Source organism: Dromiciops gliroides, chromosome 2 (assembly GCF_019393635.1).
Source record: "Dromiciops gliroides isolate mDroGli1 chromosome 2, mDroGli1.pri, whole genome shotgun sequence".
Taxonomy (NCBI): domain Eukaryota; kingdom Metazoa; phylum Chordata; class Mammalia; order Microbiotheria; family Microbiotheriidae; genus Dromiciops; species Dromiciops gliroides.
The window spans coordinates 627,758,417-627,778,925 of NC_057862.1; the positions used below are offsets into that span (position 1 = coordinate 627,758,417).

Here is a 20,509-nt window from a genome sequence, read left to right on the forward strand (position 1 = left end):
ATAGTAAGTGTCTGAAGGCAGGAGTTGCCTATGAACCCACATCCCCATTTTACAATTGAGGAAATAGAGACTAAAAGAGATTAAATGACTCCTCTAAGTCAAACCAGCAGTATATAAAAGAAGTCGTACTAGGACATAGGCCCTTATACCCTAAATCTGGTGTTAGTTCCATTGTTGTTTTGGTTATTCAGTTTCTCATCATCTCCAAACTTGTAGATAAGAAAATTAAGGCACAGACAAGTTAAGATCACCCAAGGAATAAATTAAAAAAAAAATAGATCCACGATTCATACACAGGTCTTCTAACTCAAGGTCCAGAACCATTTTCACTGCAAATTGTTGTCTCCTTTTTAGGTAGTAGTGAGGCATCTGTTATCCTTCTTGGTTTAGTCATTTTGTAAATAGCTGTGCTAGTTCATTCTGCCAAATGACTAAGTTATGAATCACCAGACCAGTTAACTGAGCACTTATATGGGCAGGGATATACATTTACTCATCCTTTTACCTAAATTTGAAATGCCCTAGATTAGATTAATTTATGTGTATATATGTACATATAAATTATACACACACATACATTATATAGCATTTAGGTGTTGAGAGAAAATAACTATTTTCTTTAGCAGTAATGTTATCAAAGGCCACAGAGGGAGAACAATTTCAAAGAGATATCCTTTTTCTTCCCCTGAGCCACACTCACCTACAACTACCTGCAAAATCATTTAATAGCTAGTGCCCTCAAAATAAGGGGCAAGTACCTAATTGTACCTGCAATTTTCTATTTATGGAACACACAAGAAAACTGCATGTATAGGAAGAAAGGGAGAGAGGCAGTGAAGGATCCAAGTAAAGGGAACATCTTTCCATTGTTTCACATTATACACCAACAAAGAGAGATTAGAATCAAAATCTGGCCTTGAGCAAGTTTCCAGGTAAGTTTATGCATGTAGTAAATTGGGTATATTCGTATTTATAGTTGGATTTTTTTATATAACTACCTGAGGCAAGAATCAATCTCTAACTTCTATTCCCAGGTGTAGACAGGAAACCTTTTCCCTATAAAATGATTGGTTTGGTATATCTATGGATTACAGAAAGTATCTATCACTCAGAACTTGTAAAATACTATGGGATTCTACCATTTCCAAAAACACAACATGCATCATTGCTAGAATTCTGCCTGGGAACTTTCTAGAGAAGAGTCCATCCATCCATCATCATCATCATCATCATCACTCATAAGATTTATAAAGGGATTTAAAATGTGGAACATGCTTTTCTAACCACAGTCCTGTGACTTACCAATAGTACAAGTGTAATATTCTCTCTTCTATGGTTTTGAAACAAAACAAAACAAAACAAAACAAAAATAAATAAATAAATAAAAACAAAACAAAACAAAACAAAAATAAAAACAAAACAAAAATAAATAAATAAATAAAAACAAAACAAAACAAAAAAATAAATAAAACTGAACCTGTGAGGCTGAGAATGACTTGCTTAGGGTCATACAATTATTAAATGCTAAAGTTAATATAGGAACCCATGTGTCAATACTCCAAGTCCAATTTTCTTTTTACTATACCAGAGATAAAGAAGATTTTTTAAAGAGTTAATAAAAATAATATTCCATACCAAAGTCTGTAAGTATAGGAAGCATGAGGTATAAGAAGCATGGATATTAAGAAAGGTCTCAATGGGTTAGATTAATAGTGAAAATAGGGGCAGCTAGGTGGCGCAGTGGATAGAGTACTGACCCTGGAATCAGGAGTACCGGAGTTCAAATCTGGCCTCAGACACTTAATACTTACTAGCTGTGTGACCCTGGGCAAGTCACTTAACCCCAATCACCTCGCTAATAAATAAATAAATAAACAAACAAGCAAACAAATAAATAAATTAAATAAATAAAAATAGTGAAAATAATATTTATGGTGGTTGAAACTTTATAAAATACTTTCTCCTTAACACTCTTATAAGGTAAATACTACAAGTTGATATTGTTGACACAGGTATTTTATAAATGGAGTACATTATTTTAATCACTAGAGAAAGGGCCTTGAACCCAGGAATGTCTGGGTACAAGCACCAGGTCTGACATGTCTTGGCTGTGTGACCACTGGGCAAGTCGCTTAACCTTTCAGTTGCACAGGAAGTTCTGTTGAGCAATGAAATCACTATCCCCATTTTCTATATAAGTCCACTAATACTCTAATATTAGAAATGCCTTGCTCATGGTAATATGATTTAAAAAGTGTTGAAGTTGGTATCCTAACTCTAAGTCTATCTCTCTTTTTTGCTTTATTATACTGTTTGTCTTACCTTAGTTTATATTTGACATTGTTTTCCTGGGGATACAGTGTTGGATTCAATACCATAGATCATTTCAGTTTCACACAGAATTGATCATTATTTAAAGATGGTCTTCAGACCATCTCCAACCTCATATAATCATCCCTTGTAGAACTCAAATGCTTGCATAGCTTCAATCATCCTCTCTATGCAGATGATTCCCAAATTTATATCTTCACTCCACACTTCCTCCGAGAGTTCTTATCCCATGTTTTCAACCACCCACTTAAATGGCTTACTGGAAATTCAACCTTTACATTAACAAAGTCAAACTCATTATCTTCCCATCAAAATCTGATAATGATACCATCATCCTTCCCAGTATGAAAACTCAACCTCAATATCACTTTTATTCTTTTCTCTTATGTTCCCTCTATATTATTCTAACCCTGTCAATTTTACCTCTGTAATTTAAAAAAAATTTCTATCCTCTCCTTTTTACTATTGTTAGTGCTACCTTAACTCAAGCCCTTATCTCATCTTTACTAGGTTATTATGATAATCTTTTTTTAACTAGGCTGATATAACTGTGTTTTTTATCCAGTGTATCTTCTCTCCAATCCATTTTTTTACACCATGAATAATCTTCCTAATGAATGCTCTTAATACATGCTTAAAGGGAAGAATCTATCATTCCCATGGCCCCCAAAGCCTACTGTCTCTAACAATTGAATGCCTAAGAAAATATAAACCCCTGATTCAACCTACATATTATCTTCAACTTCTCACTCTTTCCCACACCCCATATCCAATTAGTGATCAAGTTCTATTGTTTCTGCCTTCAAAACACCTCTCATATATTCCCCTTTTCTTTCCTCTGACACTGCAACCACTCTAGTAAAGACACTCATCACCTAATATCTGAACTATTGCAATAGTCTTTTGTTTGGACCCCTATCTTAAGTCTCTCCCCACTCTAATCTCTTCTCCATTCAGATGCCAAATTGAACTTTCTAAAACACAGGTCTGACAATATCATCCCCAGATATTAAAAAAAAACCAAAAACTCCAATGACTTACTTTTGCCTCCAGAATCAAATATAAAATCACCCGTTTGATTTTCAAAGCTCCTTATAAACTGGTCCCTTCTGATGTTTCCAGTCTACTTTTATCTCATTCACCCCCAAATACTCCTGAGTGACACTGTACTCCTTTCCTTCCTTGTAAATCCACTTCATCTCTGATACTAATTATTTTCACTGGCTGTCCCTCATACCTAAAACATTTTCCTTTCTTATCTCTACCTCCTTGTTTCCCTGACTTCTTTCAAGTCTCAGCCCAAATCCCATCTTCCGTAGGAAGTTTTCCCAATCTTAATCTTAGTGCCTTCCTTCTGAGACTACCACTTTCCAATTTATCCTGTATGTATCTCATTTTTAAATGTTTTCATTTTGTCTCCTACATTAGACTATGGGTTTTTCTTTATATCCATAGATCTTAGCAAAATGCCCAGAAAATAGTTGGTGTTTAATAAGTGCAAGTTGACTGACACTCAACCCAATTCAATTCCAACTTACTTTTCCAACCTAATCTCAAATTATTCCCTTTTATATGCTCTCAATTATAATTTAATTTGAATAATCTTTGTTCTTTTTTCTTTTATCCTCTCATCTCTCATTTCTGTCCCTTTTTTCACATAACCTTCCAGGCATGAAGTAAACTCTACTCCACCCACTTTTATCTCTGTTTATTGAAAAACTGCTCTTACTTCAAGGTCCAAGTCAGATGCAATTTCTCCAGGTACCTTTTTCTTACATATTCCCAATGTTGTCTTTTTTTTTCTTTTGCATCTTTCTCACTCTTAATTTCAGCAAAATTATTATATCTTAGTTATTCCTGTCAATGTCATAACCCCATTTAGGACTGGAAGTTCCTTGAAAGCAGGATTAATCTTTGGATTCACCAAAGCTAAACTAGGCCTCAAGCAATAATATCATCATGACAACCCACACTTCTGGAGGGCTTTTAGTTTTGGAGAGCATTTTGCATATAATATTAAGAAAATAGGTGGTTCACTGTGGATAGAATGCTGGACTTGGAATCAGGAAGATCTGAGTTCAAATTTGGCTTAAAATATTCACAAACTAGGTGAAACAAGCACAAACCATGTGGGTAAGTCATTTGGACTTTCTTGGTCACAGTTTCCTCACCTGTTCCATGGTGATAATCATAATATTTTGAACTTATAATTAATTTATGGAATTATGAAATCATGAAATGAAAAGAAGCATGCCCAGTTCTTTTGGTACTTATGGAGAAAGACCACAACTGGCAGTGGAAAACAGGGCAGCAATCACACTTTAGTTAAACACAGAGGTTAAATGGTCCAGAAAGTAAGAGATAAGTGTTAAAAAAAAAAAGCGAGTACACAGAAGTAGATAACATGGGAAAAGGATATGTAATATGAAGTAAGGCACAGAACATGGGGGAAAGGATGGAGAGGCAGAGAGTGTTTGAGTGGGGAGGACTTAGTACCACAAACCTGAAGGAAATGGAAGAAGGCTCAGGGAGAAAAGTTTCGAAGTCTCGTTTTTGTAGTTTTTTTGGGGGAAGAAGTATCAACTCCTATCTGTGTCATCTTGGTTTTAGTGCACTGATATATTGAGGTCACCTCAAAGTTTTCAAAAAATCCACAAAGTTCACTTGTCCCTGTGATCCTAAAATTACCACTTTTTGATGTTCTATTGGACTGGAACTGTGGAGGTCTGGAATTTGTCTGGGAGTTACATGTCATAGGACTATAAACCTTGAAAGCAGCACCTATTACCAGGATGTGAATATATTATTTGATTTGTAAATTATGATCCTTTAAATTTGGGGATTGTTTGTACATGACTTCCAGCTTCTTCTGTGAAATCTTATTTCCTGATAATGATCCTTTATATTAGCTAAACTTATTTATTATAGTGACTAGGGAGGGATGGTCAAAGCACCAGAACAAGATGCAATTTTAAAACATATCTACTTCCCAACATTGTTGTGAGGATAAAATGAAACAATATTTTAAAGTGCTTTGCAAATATTAAAGCACTCTATAAATTATAAACTACTCCTTTACAATAGTTGTAATACTATATTTAATATACTAGGTGCTTAATAATAGCTGAGTTAAATTTGGTGAAGGCAGGATTTTTTCAGTGGACGAGATTTGGGAGCCCTTGAAATTTTACCAGTATAAACTCTTTCCACCAATGGTGATGAGCAAGTCTTCTGTAGCTCTGAATACTGACAACTTAAATGGCATGCATAATTATGCAGTTAGTGTTTTTGAAAGTCAAAATTTGAATCCAGGTCTTCTTAACTTAGGAAACAATCTTCTATCCACTACACCACAGTACAGGATTATGTTTTAAATAGAATTAAGCAACATCAGTTTTATAAGTCTCATCCATATCTTTATCTCGATCAGAAACATTTAATTTTGATATCCAAATATTAGGTTTTATGAATTCAGGAAAGTCTTGATGAAACAATTATCTATTTAAAAAGACATGAGTTTAAGTCCCAGTCTTTCTGCTTACTATGACTCTAGATAAGTCACTTTAACTCTCTGACCCTTAACTTTCTCATCTGCAAAATGGGGATCATATTATTTGTCTTCCCTTCCTGACAGGACAATTGTGGAAAAAAGCATTGGTCCTATTCAAGTCTCAAATATTATAACTATGTAGAGGAAGGATCTAAACTTATTCAAAACTGAAGTAGAAATAATTTCTCTCTTCTACATATCTGAAGAGGATATAGAGAGAACTGAGTATGGTGAATCAGATTGATTAGATATTAAACCCCAGTGGTTCCCAAACCATGTTCCCATAAGCCCTAATCTTTAACATAAACTTCATAAACCACATACTATTTCTGGATCCTTCTCCTATTCTTATGAGTTTTTCTTGTAAGTCTCGGTTCTTTAGTAATAAATTATTACTTATGTATTGAGTAATAGCCCCAAACTATTTTCTGAGGAGTGAAAGCTTTACTTTGAAGAATTTCTTAAAGAAATATATAAGAAAGCCACGAAAAAGACTACCATTTCTTGAAACATCTTTGTCCCACAAAGCAGCCTGAAAATAGCCAGCCTCAGCTCATCTTCTTTAAAAGGTTCTCTGCTGAATCTGAGCTTTGTTTGCTCAAAAAGCACAATAACCACATAAGCAACCAAACTATTTGTTTTAGCCTGTATCTTCTTATCATTTTTTTTTTTTACTATTAGCTAGCATTTCTTATCCTTTAAAGAAAGGATGTGTAAAATTTCGTTTTGTTGAAAAGTGCAAGGAGGGCATTCCATGCCTACCTTTCCTAAGGAGGCAAGAACACAGAACACAGGATTTCATTTTCATGTAAAGAGTCCCACATGAGTGAGTCAGAGGAAGTGGACTCAAATCTACCTCTTCCAGACTCATCTCTCCTTGCCTCACTCTGACACTATGTGATCTTGAAAAAGTCACTTAACCCTCTGGGCCTCACTTTCCTCACTTAAGAATATTAGACTAGATCAACTTTAGGTTTTTTCAAGCATCTAAAACAGTGTTTCTATGTATTCCAGTAAACAATTACAATAACCACATTGGTATTTGGGAATTCATGTTTGTACAGATTAAAGTAATGGAAAAAGTCTGGTTATTTTTTTTTCTGACACGAGCTTTGTATGGAAATTTGGGGGCTATAGGATAATGGTTTCAGATTGCCTTGGTTCTCAGTCCCAGAAGTGCCCTGGTTAGAAGACAGGAGATTATTTTCATCCTTAAATCCAGAGTTGCAATAATTATTTATTTCCTTTTCAGTTGTGAGTACCACAATTAAGGAAACAGCCTTTTGAACTAGAAGGTACTGAAGTATGACCAGGATGTTAAGGGAACTTGAATCCAAGTCATTTAAAGATGGCTTTAAATAACTAAAATATTGGAGGCACCTAGGGGGCACAATGGATAAAGCACTGGCCCTGAATTCTGAGACACTTGACATTTTCTAGCTGTGTGACCCAGTGCAAGTCACTTAACCCTCATTGCCCCCCACCCCCAATTTAGCCTATAGAGGTAGAGGCTTGAGGTTGTGGATTGAGGTGGGCATTGAGGGAGACATGAATCTGGATTGCAAATATTTTAAGAGCTTTAATGTAATAGAGTAATTATATTTGTTTTGCTTGTCCCTAGGGGTTATAACTAAGAACAAAGGGTAGAATTATTATAAGAAGGCAAATTTTGGGTCAATCAAAGATAAACACCACTCCCACACACACACATACACAGAGTCTTCATAACATTTAAAGCTCCCTCAAGAGGCAAGAAACTTCTTGGCACTGGATGTATTTCAGAGGAGGCTCTTGGGGTTCCTAGGAGGAGAGGAGAGAGTTTGAGGTGAGGGATTTTGCCTCAGAAATGGATTAGACTAGATGACTGCTGGGTTGTGACTTTTAATCTCTAAGACAGTATGATCCTATTTTCTTCTGGGTTTGATTTTAAGGTTGTTTTTGATCCCTTATACTATTTCGCTTTCATTCACTTGAAATGAGCCTCTTTCCAGAGTCAAAATCTTTGCTTTCTCTACTTTAGCCTCAGGTACCAGCTGCTTGAAGGAGGCTGAGAGACACTGGGCTGGTTGCTTGCAATCATACTCATGACACAGAGTCATGTGATTCAGGTCGTATCTCTTTATGTTATGTCATGGATATTGAATGTCATGTCTATAACATGTTCAGATTCATTCTAAGTGACAGCCTTCCATGGTGAAAGAAAATGAAATGATCTATAATTGTGATAAATATTAACAAAACTAAAACAATTTACCTGGAATTTTGCTTCAAATCACAGATGATATAACCTGTATATTTAATGTTAATATGTGGATCTGTTAACTAAGCTGCTATCAATATATGACTTAAATCTATAAAATTATAAAATTTATTCTTCTCTCTATGATCCACCCCTTTAAAAACTAAATCTATGTTGTTGAGGATGTTCTGCTCACTGTGCATCAAACCCAATGGTCCAGATAACACTATTTAAATAGTAACCATCTCCAAATAAATTGTCAAACTTCTGCTAACTGGTTTCACAGGGAATACATGTTCATTTCTAAATGAAGCTTTTGAGGTAAAAGGCTTAGAAAGCCAAAGGCTAAAGCAGGACAGGCAGGGGCTTTGTCCATATATGATTTTAAAAGTACCAAAATTAGCTACTCTCTTCTTTTTTAGAAGGGAGAGAAGCCCTGAGATAATATCCAAGGCAAAGACTGGCAAATCATGATGGCAAATTAAGGGGGAGTGCTTTGATGCAATGAACAATTTCCATTATCATTATGGCCAGCCACATGCTTCTATCTAGGCCCAGGCCACTGAAAGTGTATCCCCTGTTGTCAGTAATCCTCAGATTAAATTGTCTCTAACAGTACACTTTGAAAAAAAAAATAGATGGTAAAAGCCCTACTGTGGCTAACCAGAGCAATCATTTTAGGATTTTGAATATTTGCAAAAGAAGCTCTTCAGTTCCAATGGTACCTTTTCCTTTTGATTAAAATGCTAAAGGAAAGAAGATATGGAGATGACAGAAAAATAGCAGGGGCTGACAAAAATCACGAAAACAAAGAAATTTATGTTATCTTCTGATCCCTTATGCCTTTGCTTTGTACAATGTACAGGGTAATGATGACATATACATTTTCTATTTTGCTTAGTATTTGCCTCTTAATCACAGATTAGTTGACAAAATGCAACATAAATGACTTCTTGTCAACATTCTATTGCTCCAAGCACAAATAATAAATTATGTATAACTGAAGTGAAGACCTTTCCTAATCATGATAATGAGAGTCTACATATTTAGGACCCACATTTGTTTTCTCCTTTGCACGAACTAAACTCCTCCTTGGTCTTGTGCTTTCAAGGTTCTGTGATATCACCAGTGTGCATGATGCCTCCTCTAATGAAGATTACAAATTCTTCATGCCTTAGAAGCCTGTCTTCTTGAGTTGCTAAAGACCCCTCTGTCCTCTAAATCATCATCCCGTGATCAGTCATGTGGTGATGAGCTTAACTGCCCATAGCTTGACTGATCAATTGGAAAACAAGTCCAGTCTATGTTCTTGATTATAACTTAGGCAGGCCTGCCAGTGTTTATGCTCTGTTGGCATAAAGAGCCTAGCTTCACCCTCATGACATAAAGAAGAAATAGAGGAAGATTTTAATGGAGGAGCTTGTCTGATTAAGAGATAACATCAAGGGGAAAATCATTACAGATTGGGTATCACACCTACTTGGCAACTCTTGCATCATGGTGATGTGGATAGATTCATGTTCAGATAATGATCCTGTGCATTGGTGATAGTTTTAGAGAAAAAGGTCATTTTGTAGATAGGTTTCAAATTGTTGGAGAAACATACACATACATACACTCAAACATATACATGCATGCATACTACCATATATACATGTTTGGAAAAAAAGGATGTGTGTGCATTGATGTATGTGTGTGTGCGTCCCTTATGCTTTCTAAAGACCTTTTGCCTGAGAGAGAGGAAAAAAGACATAACAACTAAAACATTGTGTTTCAGAAAAGGGGAATTTAAAGGCCAATCAGGAAATGGAGTGCTCTTGTGTGAGTGCTCAGATAGCTCCAAGTCAGAGCAGAGTAGGCAGCAAAGGTTAAGAGGCCTGAAAGAGGACAAATGGCTTACCAGGTGGCCCCCTCCTTGCTGTCTGGATCATCAGGATGGCCTTTCAGGTCCAATGAAGCCTTGATGGATCACATCTGGCTTAAGACGAGGAGAGAGGGGCTCTGTCTGGCTGGACGCCTGCATCCTGAATACAGGAGAGGAGTGAGTAAGGATTCAGCTGGACAGAAGAGAGAGCAAGGTCACAGGGGACGTCGACGGATCGATTAGAATTTGGGACTCCAGGTCCAATGTTGGGCAGCAACTTTTTTTTTTTTTTTGAGAAGGGAAAGATCCAAGAGAAACTAACTGTGGTCCAAAAATTGTTTAGAAGACCACCTCCTTGAGCCTTCCAGGACTCTGAACACTGTTTCTAAGAAGAGCAAGTGGAAGACGATTGAAAATACTCATTCAAATTCAAAGTGAGTCTGATAGGTTACATGCAGAGATATATAGCCTTCTCAATACAAGGACATATTTTTTTGTGGATGGGGGATATTTTTTCTTTGTTTTATGACAATGATGAAACAGAAACCAGAGAGACTATGTTCAAATCAGATCCCACAAACCTACATATCAATGTGGCTATGATAATGTTTGCATATCTGGAAGACTTTATCACACTACAACCTGGTGTGAAACAAATATTTTCCTAATAATTTTGGTTAAGGGCAATATGTGTCCACTAAAAATGGGGTTGCTTTTCAAGTTCATAAAGGATACTATGGAATTAGCAAGGTCCAAGTGAGAAAGTGGGTAGAATGAAAGCAGTGAGGAGATACTGTGTAGGATGAGAAGGCAATGAATGAATGAATAGTTCATGAAAGGAGACAGATGTAACACCTGATGGTTCATTTCCTCAAAGGGCTCTACTTAGATGATTTTCATATCAGAAAGGAGATAGAGTATCAAACTTCCAAAGTTGAGTAATGAGTCAAAATGCAAATTACTGGTTTTGGAATTAATTACTTTAATACTCCAAAGGTCCATATTTTTGGTAAAGAGTATACTACCCCCAGGTATACAAATGGTGTCTTTTCTATGTCTTAATAGATATCTTCCTAGGTTTCAGAGAACAAAAAATAATAATTGAAATTTTTTCATATCCAACTGCCTAGTAAGAAAGCCTCTCTGCACTCTGCTAGTCTAGTCCTTTATTGATACACAGTCTATATTCATATTCTTTCCCATGCTGTAAGATTTTATGGAGCTGGCACTCTACTATCATAACTTTCAAGAAAAAAGAGTCACTTCCATGCCCTAATGAGATACTGTAGGAGGACAGGATTGGAGGAAATGAACTGTATTCTAAAAATGTGCAAAGCACTATAGACATGAAGAAAATGGAAGAGAAAGTGAATATGAAGTTCCAGCTGGAACCTACCTTCTGCAAATTGATCATTATAGTAATGCCCTAGTAGCTGGTCTGTTGAGTCAAAGAGAGGATATTAACATTAAAAGGGGGGAAATGAAAGAAAATCAGCATCGTTTGCTGCTCTGGATTTGCTGTACCTTTGTGAATGTAAGCAAGTATTTTGTGACACCAAGCTGTTCCTCGACTCCTAGAGACAAAAATTTTAGTCCATCCTTCTACCTCTCATGTGTCAGGAAGTTAGATTTTTTTTTTCAATTTCTTATACACATGGTTCAAATATTTTAGTAGAAAACATGAAACTCCCATTACTGTCCACTGCTCCCTGGCAATTCCAATCAAATCTATTACGCACAGAACACAAGCTAGAGTTGAACAATCTTCCAAAAAGCAATACAACTCAGACTTTCTGCAAGCAAACCCTTTCAGTGTCTCTAAAAGGTTCATTTATCTTCCCTGTCTTGTTATATTTAATTGTTGGGTGTCTTCCATTTTCACGGTTGCACTGGATGCCTAAATGCCAAGAAGTGGTGAGCAAAACTCTCTTTTTTTTAAGGCTCACCCAACTGGAAGGAGGAACCAACATTTCTGGCTTTATTCCCAGACAAACTGTGAAAACTCAAAATGCTCAGATTGTTTGCTGTTAACTGAAGTTTTTAATGACTCACTGAAATTTTGATCTTTACTTCCAACTTTATCTAGCTGGGGAGGGCTAGGTTGTACTGCCATTTCTGGAAGACAAATTATCTTTTACCTATTCAAAAATAATGTTACTTGTGGCATTGCAAAACTACAAAAAGATATTATATAATCTAGTTCTCTGGCATTTGTCTTTCATTAGCTATCAGTTCTTAGGGCAACTAGGTGTCACAATGCTAGGCCTGGAGTTAGGAAGACTAATTTTCATGAGTTCAAATCTGGCCTCAGACACTTACTAGCTATGTGATCTTGGGCAAGTAACATTACCCTGTTTGCCTCCGTTCCTTATCTGTAAAATGAGCTAGAGAAGGAACTACTCCAGTATCTCTGCCAAGAAAGCCCTGATTGGGTTCATGAAGAGTTAGATACAACTAAAACCAAAACTAAAAAAACAAACAAACCCATGATTGAACAATCAGGTTGATAAGGTATAAGGTACCTGTAAAGTACAATGTAAATCTCTATATGAAACAGAAGCAGAAATTACAGCACTCTGGAATTGGAAACAATTTTAGGAATCATCAATTCCAATTCTCTCATTTTCAAGATGAGGAAACTGAAACTCTTTGAGGTATTAAGTGACAATTAGTGGCAGAGCCAGGCTCTAAATCCAGATGTTTAATTCCCAATTCCAGTCTCTTTGTCACAATGACTAATTTTTGTGAGATAGTATTGTATGCTACTTAAATTGATTCTTCAGGTCCCCAGTAGACATATGTTTTTTTAGTACAAAATTGTTACAACTGACATGTAGTTGGCGCCTAATAAAGACTTAGTTAACTGAATTTTTCTTTGGTGATCTTTTGAAATGTGGAGCCACCAATCTGTGACTTTTATTTTATTTTAGATAATGGTCATGCCAAATATAAGAGAGATGGAACACGCAGTTTCTAGAGGACTCTGCCAAGATCATGATTGTATGTGATTAATTCCCTGATTTATTCTGAAAATCATTGGAGTTATTAATTTTCTTAATAAAATGGGCTAATTTTAATCAAAATACTTGGAAATACAGATCTTACTATTATGTTTAACACACTTATAGCTTCATAATGCTGGACAAGGTTTTTTTCTTTAGTTGTTGCTCACAACACCCCGTGGGGTTAGGTCAAAATTATTGCTGTCAAAGAAAGAAAAATAAATTTTCAGTGAAAAGAAAAAGAATAAAGTACAGATATTGTAAGCAACCTGTCAAAGGTTATGCTGGAAGTCACCAAGAGATCAAGGATTAGAAATATTTTCTTTGATGCCCAGTTCTCTACTCTTTACTGAACCAAGTGGTTAGAAATGTAACAAGAACTTGTGATTTTTCTTCATCTGTTAATATAAATTCATTAGGAGACAAAACCCCATCTGTTAGGAAAACAAGCAAGTTGCAATGACTGAAATTCAAATTCATACTTTCTAAAATTTCCACGATATTTGAGTTTATATAAGCTTCTTGAGGAGAGGGACTATTTGGGGTTTGTTGTTTGTTGTTTTTATATTTTTATTTTATTTTTTATCCTCAGTACTTAACAAAGCTTGTCACAAAGTAAGCCTTTAATAGATGTTCCTTCTTTCCATCCTTCCTTAGTCCCTTCCTTAAGTTTCCTACAGTTTTCCTTCCCTCCCTCCCTCTCCGTTTTTCCCTTCTGTCCTTCCTTCTTTCCTACTTTCTTCCTTCCTCCTTATCTTCCTTTCTCGTTTTCCTCCCTCATGGCCTCCCTCCCTCCCTTCCTTCTCTTCTTCATTTCTCCCTCTCTTCTTCCATCCCTCTCTCCCTTTCTCTCTTTCTTCCTCCCTCCCTTTCTCCCTCTATCCCTTCCTTCCAGCAAGACTCTTCTTGGGACTTAGCATGGTAGAATGAATGGGACCAAACTGATATACACTTGGCTGCAAATTCCATTTATATTAGATTTATTTTGAGAAAAATAATTGAACAGATTTGATGAATAGAACAATGACCACGCAAATGATACAGCAGAACCCTCAAATTGATAACATGCACTGACCATTTCAGTAGTCCAAAGGGTCTCACACCTATTCATCTGACTGCCCCAACTCTTTGTTATTGACTACTGTGGAAGAAAATTTAATGTGTTAAATTTATTGTTTGTATACAATTTGTTGTACTATGTTGTTTCAAGTAAAGAAAAAGGGGAGGGTTGTTCTACTTTTCTACACTAGTGAAGGCATAAGCTAAAGGCAACTATTTTCATGATACTCCTCTTTCTTTTGCTAGGATATATAAACATTAATGAAAGTACCATTGAGAAATAAATAGAATTGTGTTCAAAGGAAACATCATGATGTATCTGGTAAAATTCATGAAATTTTCATTAGTGATATAAATGAATGTTTAATGAAATAGGACCAGATACACAAAATAATCTAAACTAGTCCCTGTCATGTAATTTTGTACTTGTTGAATATACTTTTCATACAGACTTTTTAGAAATCTGTATTAATAATAATTCATCACAAAAACCATCAGTATGAATATTTTTTCCACTAATGTAAATCACACATAGTCCAGGATCTTAGATGTTGGTCTGCATAGTTGGGATGTTGAAAGCAATCAGTCATTACCTTGTGGCTAACTTTTTGATGATGGCTCTCTCTCTCTGCTCTTAACTAGGCTGGTGCTTTGACAAGAGACAAGAGTCCATTATTGAGGCAAAATTTTTAACCCTCTCCCCTGACATAGCATTCTAGAACACAACATCATCCCCATGACACTTTGAGATGTTAGAATACTTTAGTGGAGGAAGAGCTTAAGAAACATCTAAATGAATGAAAGCAGATAGATTTCAACCACACATTCATCTTATTAATCATTTCCAAAAGGTTACATCATGGATCTAAGTACAATCCAAACCCAAATAAACATATTTTCAAAACTTTATTCAATATGCTGTGACTTAGGAGAGGAAAATATATGGATGCTTTGGTCATTTCTTTTTTTTTTTTAGTCTTTATACTCTCTGACCTTCACACATAATAATGAGTATTAAATAAAACATTTCATCTAAACTTAGTACAATAAGTGAAATAGACTGAACTGGCTATCAAGACCTGTTAAGATTCCACAACAGGACCTGGCAGTATTAGCTACACTATACCACAGACACACATTATCCTTCAGGAGGTTGTTGGCCCATTGACATGCTGGGTGGAAGTGTCAAATAAATATCTCAAAGGTATTCACAAAATCCAGGAAAAAATAAAAGAGGCTTCCCCCGAAGGTCTGATAAATATTGAATTAGAAGTGAACAACTCTGAGACATAAGGCAGACCTTCTTACAGAAGCAGATCTCTGTAGCTCCAAATTCCTGGAACATTCAGAGGGATTCAGTTCTTCACTGGACCCCTTCAAGTAAAATGCGTAAGGTTTCCCTGGGATGAAATTAAATTTTCACTTGAGAGGTTTTTCTTATCTATTCTTCTGATACTATAAAAGGTAAAGTGATGTAATTACCATGCCATTATACTGATAAGCCCAGCTCTAGCTGCACATGGGGGTGGGGTGGGGGTGGGGAGTGGGAATTAAGTTGCAATTGAACAACACAGCCAAAAATAGCAGGTAGAGACCGTGAGTCCTGGCCCCAGCTCCTAATGCTTTTATATTTACCTTCATTTTTTTTGATGGTGAAATTTGGGTTGTTGGCCATTTCAGGAAGAAGGCTATATAGGAAAAAATGTCCAGTTTTGGGATCGTCTTTGTCTATGGCGCTGACTGTTTGGATCACCTGTAATATAAAAAAGTGACATCAGCTTTTCAGATGATATCAATTCTATAAAAAAATGCCCTAAATTATCGCGTAAAATCTAGAGGACTTGCCATCATTAAAAAAAAAAAAGACAGGCTTAAAAAGCTGCTAAGAATAAAGATCTTGGCCTTCTGCATTTTGAAGCTGCTGTGGTTTCGAATATAAGAATTAGAACACTTGTAAATTGTAATCAGCTCATCCTAGGTTTCTTCCAGTTTGAGCCATTTGCTGGCCCCCCCAAAACAATATAATCTCATGTTCCCCTGGGAATGGCAGAAGACCGTAGAGAATGGGTGCTGGGAGGGTAAGGAATTGAAATCTGGAAACCTTGCTACTCTTGTGGAGTTATGCTCAGCAGGCTCCCATCCCCTTGCCAAGGAATGAGGCTGTTTTCAGGCACAAACATCACTGCAGCAAACCTCTCCAAGTACTGAAATATAACCCCCACCCCCCAATAATGAATACTGTTTTTAAAGTCAGTGGATAACAAATTCAAACAATGCTCTGGAGTGTATCCTGAGATGAATAAATTATAGGGATTAGAGGAATTACCACTGTGAAGAGAGCTGTTGGGATAGATACAGATACTTGAAAATGGAACAGGTTGAATGTGCTTGTTTCATTTGAAAGAGCTGCAGGAAGATGGGGCAAAGATAGTTCTTGTGATATCAGAGCATGATCTCAGTCAGTCATATTTCGTATGGTCATGGTATTAATCACTTATCCTGTGATGTAGCATTTACAATGTTGAAAGACATAATAGAGAATTCATATGGATGTCTTAGAGATATAGTATTAGTTTTTGCATTTACTTATTCAGACAGATATGTGGCTTGATGGAAAAGTATTAAATCTGAAGGTGAGAGAATTGGGTTAAAATCTTGGCTCTAACACTAACTGACCAAGGGTAAGTAACTGTGCTAGGTGGCACAGTGCATAGTGTACCAAGCCTGAAATTGGGAAGACCGATTTTCCTGAGTTCAAATCGGGACTCAAATAATTACTGGATATATGACCCTAGACAAGTCACTTAACCCTGTTTGTATTAGCTTCCTCATCTGTCAAATGAACTGGAGAAGGAAATTGCAAACTATTCCAGGAGCTTTGCCAAGAAAACCCCAAATGGGGTCATTAAGAGCCAGACATGACTGAAATGAGTAAACAACAAAAAAGTAGTCACGTAAGCTTATAGATCCCCAGTTTTCTTATATATAAAATGTGGATAATAATAACTGCAGTACTATGTACTTCATACAGGTCATAAGTAACATAATATATACATCTGAGTTTCTATAATTAAATATGGCTTTATTTAGGTATTAATGGTCAAGTCCTGTAATTCCATTAAGAAGGAACATCTAGGGAACATCTAGGGGCCAGCTAGGTGGAGAAGTAGACAAAACACTGGCCCTGGATTCAGGAGGACCTGAGTTCAAATCTGGCCTCAGACACTTGACACTTACTAGCTGTGTGACCCTTGGCAAGTCATTTAACCCCCACTGCCCTGCAAAAAAAAGGAACATCTAGTGTGAAAACTGCATATATCAATAATTTGAGAGCTCTTCTATAATATACAAGGGAAGTAAGCTATCTCAATTCAACCAAGGGAAAGAATTCAGTCTCATCCATGGAAAAGTCTCTAGGTAGACAAGCTAGAAATCAGAGCCATATTGAGTAACCAACTTCCCTTCAACTTGTGCCTCTTTTAAGCTTTTTTCCCCCTTCTCCTGGCAATCAGTCATAAAGGGAATCTAAAGTCAGACGTGTCTTTTCACAAAACTGATGAAGAACTCCTCCCCTCACATAATCACTCAGGGTCATGTAGCATGTTCTTTACTAATCTAGAATCACATTTTATAGATAGCGTGCATGCATGTTGTGAGAGGGCTCCCCCTACATCACCCAAATTCTTTGAGAATCAGGTTACATATATTCTCAAGGTGTGAGCTAAACTCAAGGGCCATCTTCTACACATTACTATTTCTAATTCTCACCAAGCATTATCTTTCCCTCTACCACTCTCCAAAAATGTTGTGATGTATATGCATATATGTGCATGTATAGTGTATATATACATACATACAAATACTTATATACATATACACCTATGTATACACATGTTATATACTTATCCTGTATGTTGCCATTTAATAACACTATATAACCTGAATGATTCGAAAGTCATCTTATACTTTGCTCACCTCATTCACTTCCATGGTCCAAATATTGGGCCTCACATTCAATTTTGCTTCTCCCATTTTCATGCCCGTGGACTGATTCTGCACTATACCTGGGCTCCATTAACTCCTTACCTTCACCTTTTAGCATACCTAGTTTCTTTCAAAACTAAACTTGTGTTATATTCTACATGAAGAATATTTTGGGGGCAGCTAGGTGGCACAGTGGATAGAGCACCGGCCCTGGAGTCAGGAATACCTGAGTTCAAATCCGGCCTCTGACACTTAACACTTACTAGCTGTGTGACCCTGGGCAAGTCACTTAACCCCAATTGCTTCACTAAAAAAAAAAATGTTTTGACCCCCCCCCTAAATTTTAGTACCTTTTCCTCTCCCTTGCCCAAACTACTTTTTTTTTTCATATGCTTTATACAGGTAGCTAGATAGCATAGATAGATAAAATGCCGTGTTGTAGGTAAGTGGTAGAGGAAGGAAAAAGGGGAGAGGGGTAAAAGAAGGGAGGGCAGATTGGGGGAGGGACAATCAGAGGCATAACAGTTTTGAGGAGGGCTACAGTAAAAGAAGATAGAAAATAAAGTAAATATTGGGAGCAAATAAGATGGAGAGAAACAGCAATAGCAACTGGGGAAAAAACTGAAGCAGAGGATGAAGATGATGACAATGATGGTACTTACTTTGTTGGGCTATTGTGAAGAAAATTCTTTGTCAGTTATAAGGTACTATATAAATGTTATCAACTGTTGTTGCAATAATGAACCTCATGGGTGTATTGTAAGGAAATCTCTCTTTAAAATACTATATAAATGTAGTTTACTATAAAAAAGGCTGTGGATGGAAGCAATAAAACCTGAGTATAAATCTAGACTTAGATACTTACTAACTGTGTGACTTTAGGAAAGTCATTTCACATCTGCCTGTCTCAGTTTCCTTAGTTATAAAATAAGGGAAATAGTAGCACCTATTACCCAGGGGTTGTTGTGAAGATAAAATGAAATAACATTTATAAAGCACTTATATAGCCTGTAGGAAATACTATATAAATGTTTGCTTTTATTATTACTGTTATTATTAGTAGTATATGTTCATGTTATCTTTGTCTGTAGAATATAAGCTCCTTAAAACAGGAACAGTTTCATTTTTGTCTTTGTACTTCCAGCACCTTGTTGTTATTGTTATTGTTGTTTGTCCTTCTTTTTCAAAGAGGACCATGACATCGAGGAGGCGATGTCATGACTTGCAATAAATTGGATTTAAGTGATGCAGGGCTATGCAAAGTCAAGAGCCCTACTTTCTCCTCCAGAGCCATCTGTGTATATATACGAGAAGATAAATTATCCACAGACATAAGTCTATCAATAAGCATTTATTAAAATTCTGCTGTATTCCAGAAACTGTTCTGGGCTCTGAGGATACAAAGTACAACCAGATTAAGCTGTTTCTCCACTACCTTTAGTCAGCTTAGGGTCAGGTAAGTGCTAGATTTTGTGTCACACAGATGTCTACGGTTTATTTTTCTCTTTGGTTTCTTTTTAGTTGTGGGCTTGAAGATTTGTTGTTACCCCAAGGAAAAATGCCAAAATCAGTTCTTGAAGAGTGCTTGGTAATGAGCATTAGAGATATTTCAATGGCTATGAGTATAGGGATATCAATGGTTTAAGGGTCATTCAAGCTGATAATGAAATAGGGCCTACCAAATGAAGCCCAGAGCAAAGTATAGTTAAAATTAATGACTCTTTAAAAACTAAAAAAAAAGAAAAAAAGAAAATAGTCAATAAACCATTTCTGCTAATAGTCCAACCAATCCATAGAAACAATGCATTTTAGAGAGATTTGGTAACTAGAGGTATTGTTAATGATATTTTTTCTACAATGAATCTTAAGTTTCTTAGAGTTGGAAGAACAGTGGGAAGACTAGTTTAATACATACATACATACAACACAAACACACACACACACAAGAGCTACTAACCAACGCTATTAAGAAAATGCTTCGTATGGATGAAATATTACCCAAATTATGGTATTAAAGATCAGAGAAGTTAATTTTTAGTGCTAAAACTCACTCTTCCATTCAAAGTTATAACAAATCTTTTGTCAGAAGAAACTCAAATTGGTTTGTAAAATCAGGGCAATAATCCCAGATCACAAAAAATATACCTTTCAAGACAAAAATGTGGGGAGAGGCATTTTTTTCTTGTGATCCCAGAAGTATTTTTCCCATTGAGGGGAAAATGAATCTCACATATACATTACTACAATGAGAAGCTTAATTATCTTGGCATTATAGAAAATCACAAATGCCCATGTAATACTACAATAAAAGCTTGCACTTCCCCACAGATTATAAAAGGTTAAGTCATTTATCTAAGAGATGGAAATAACATGTTTTCATAGCCTTGGAACTCAACTGATTAAAACCCTATTGTAGCTAAACATGGAAAAATTGAATGTTCATAAAAGTATACTTAATATCTAATGTAATGTGGATATTT

General features: G+C 36.1%; 1 protein-coding gene across 1 annotated transcript in view; it reads right to left on the reverse strand.

Annotated features, from left to right (window-relative positions):
• CDH8 (cadherin 8) overlaps positions 1 to 20,509 on the reverse strand; it is a 526,134-nt gene that overhangs the window by 88,732 nt on the left and 416,893 nt on the right. The window contains 1 exon segment of the mRNA XM_043985317.1: positions 15,681 to 15,798. Coding sequence (XP_043841252.1) covers positions 15,681 to 15,798 — 118 coding nt within the window.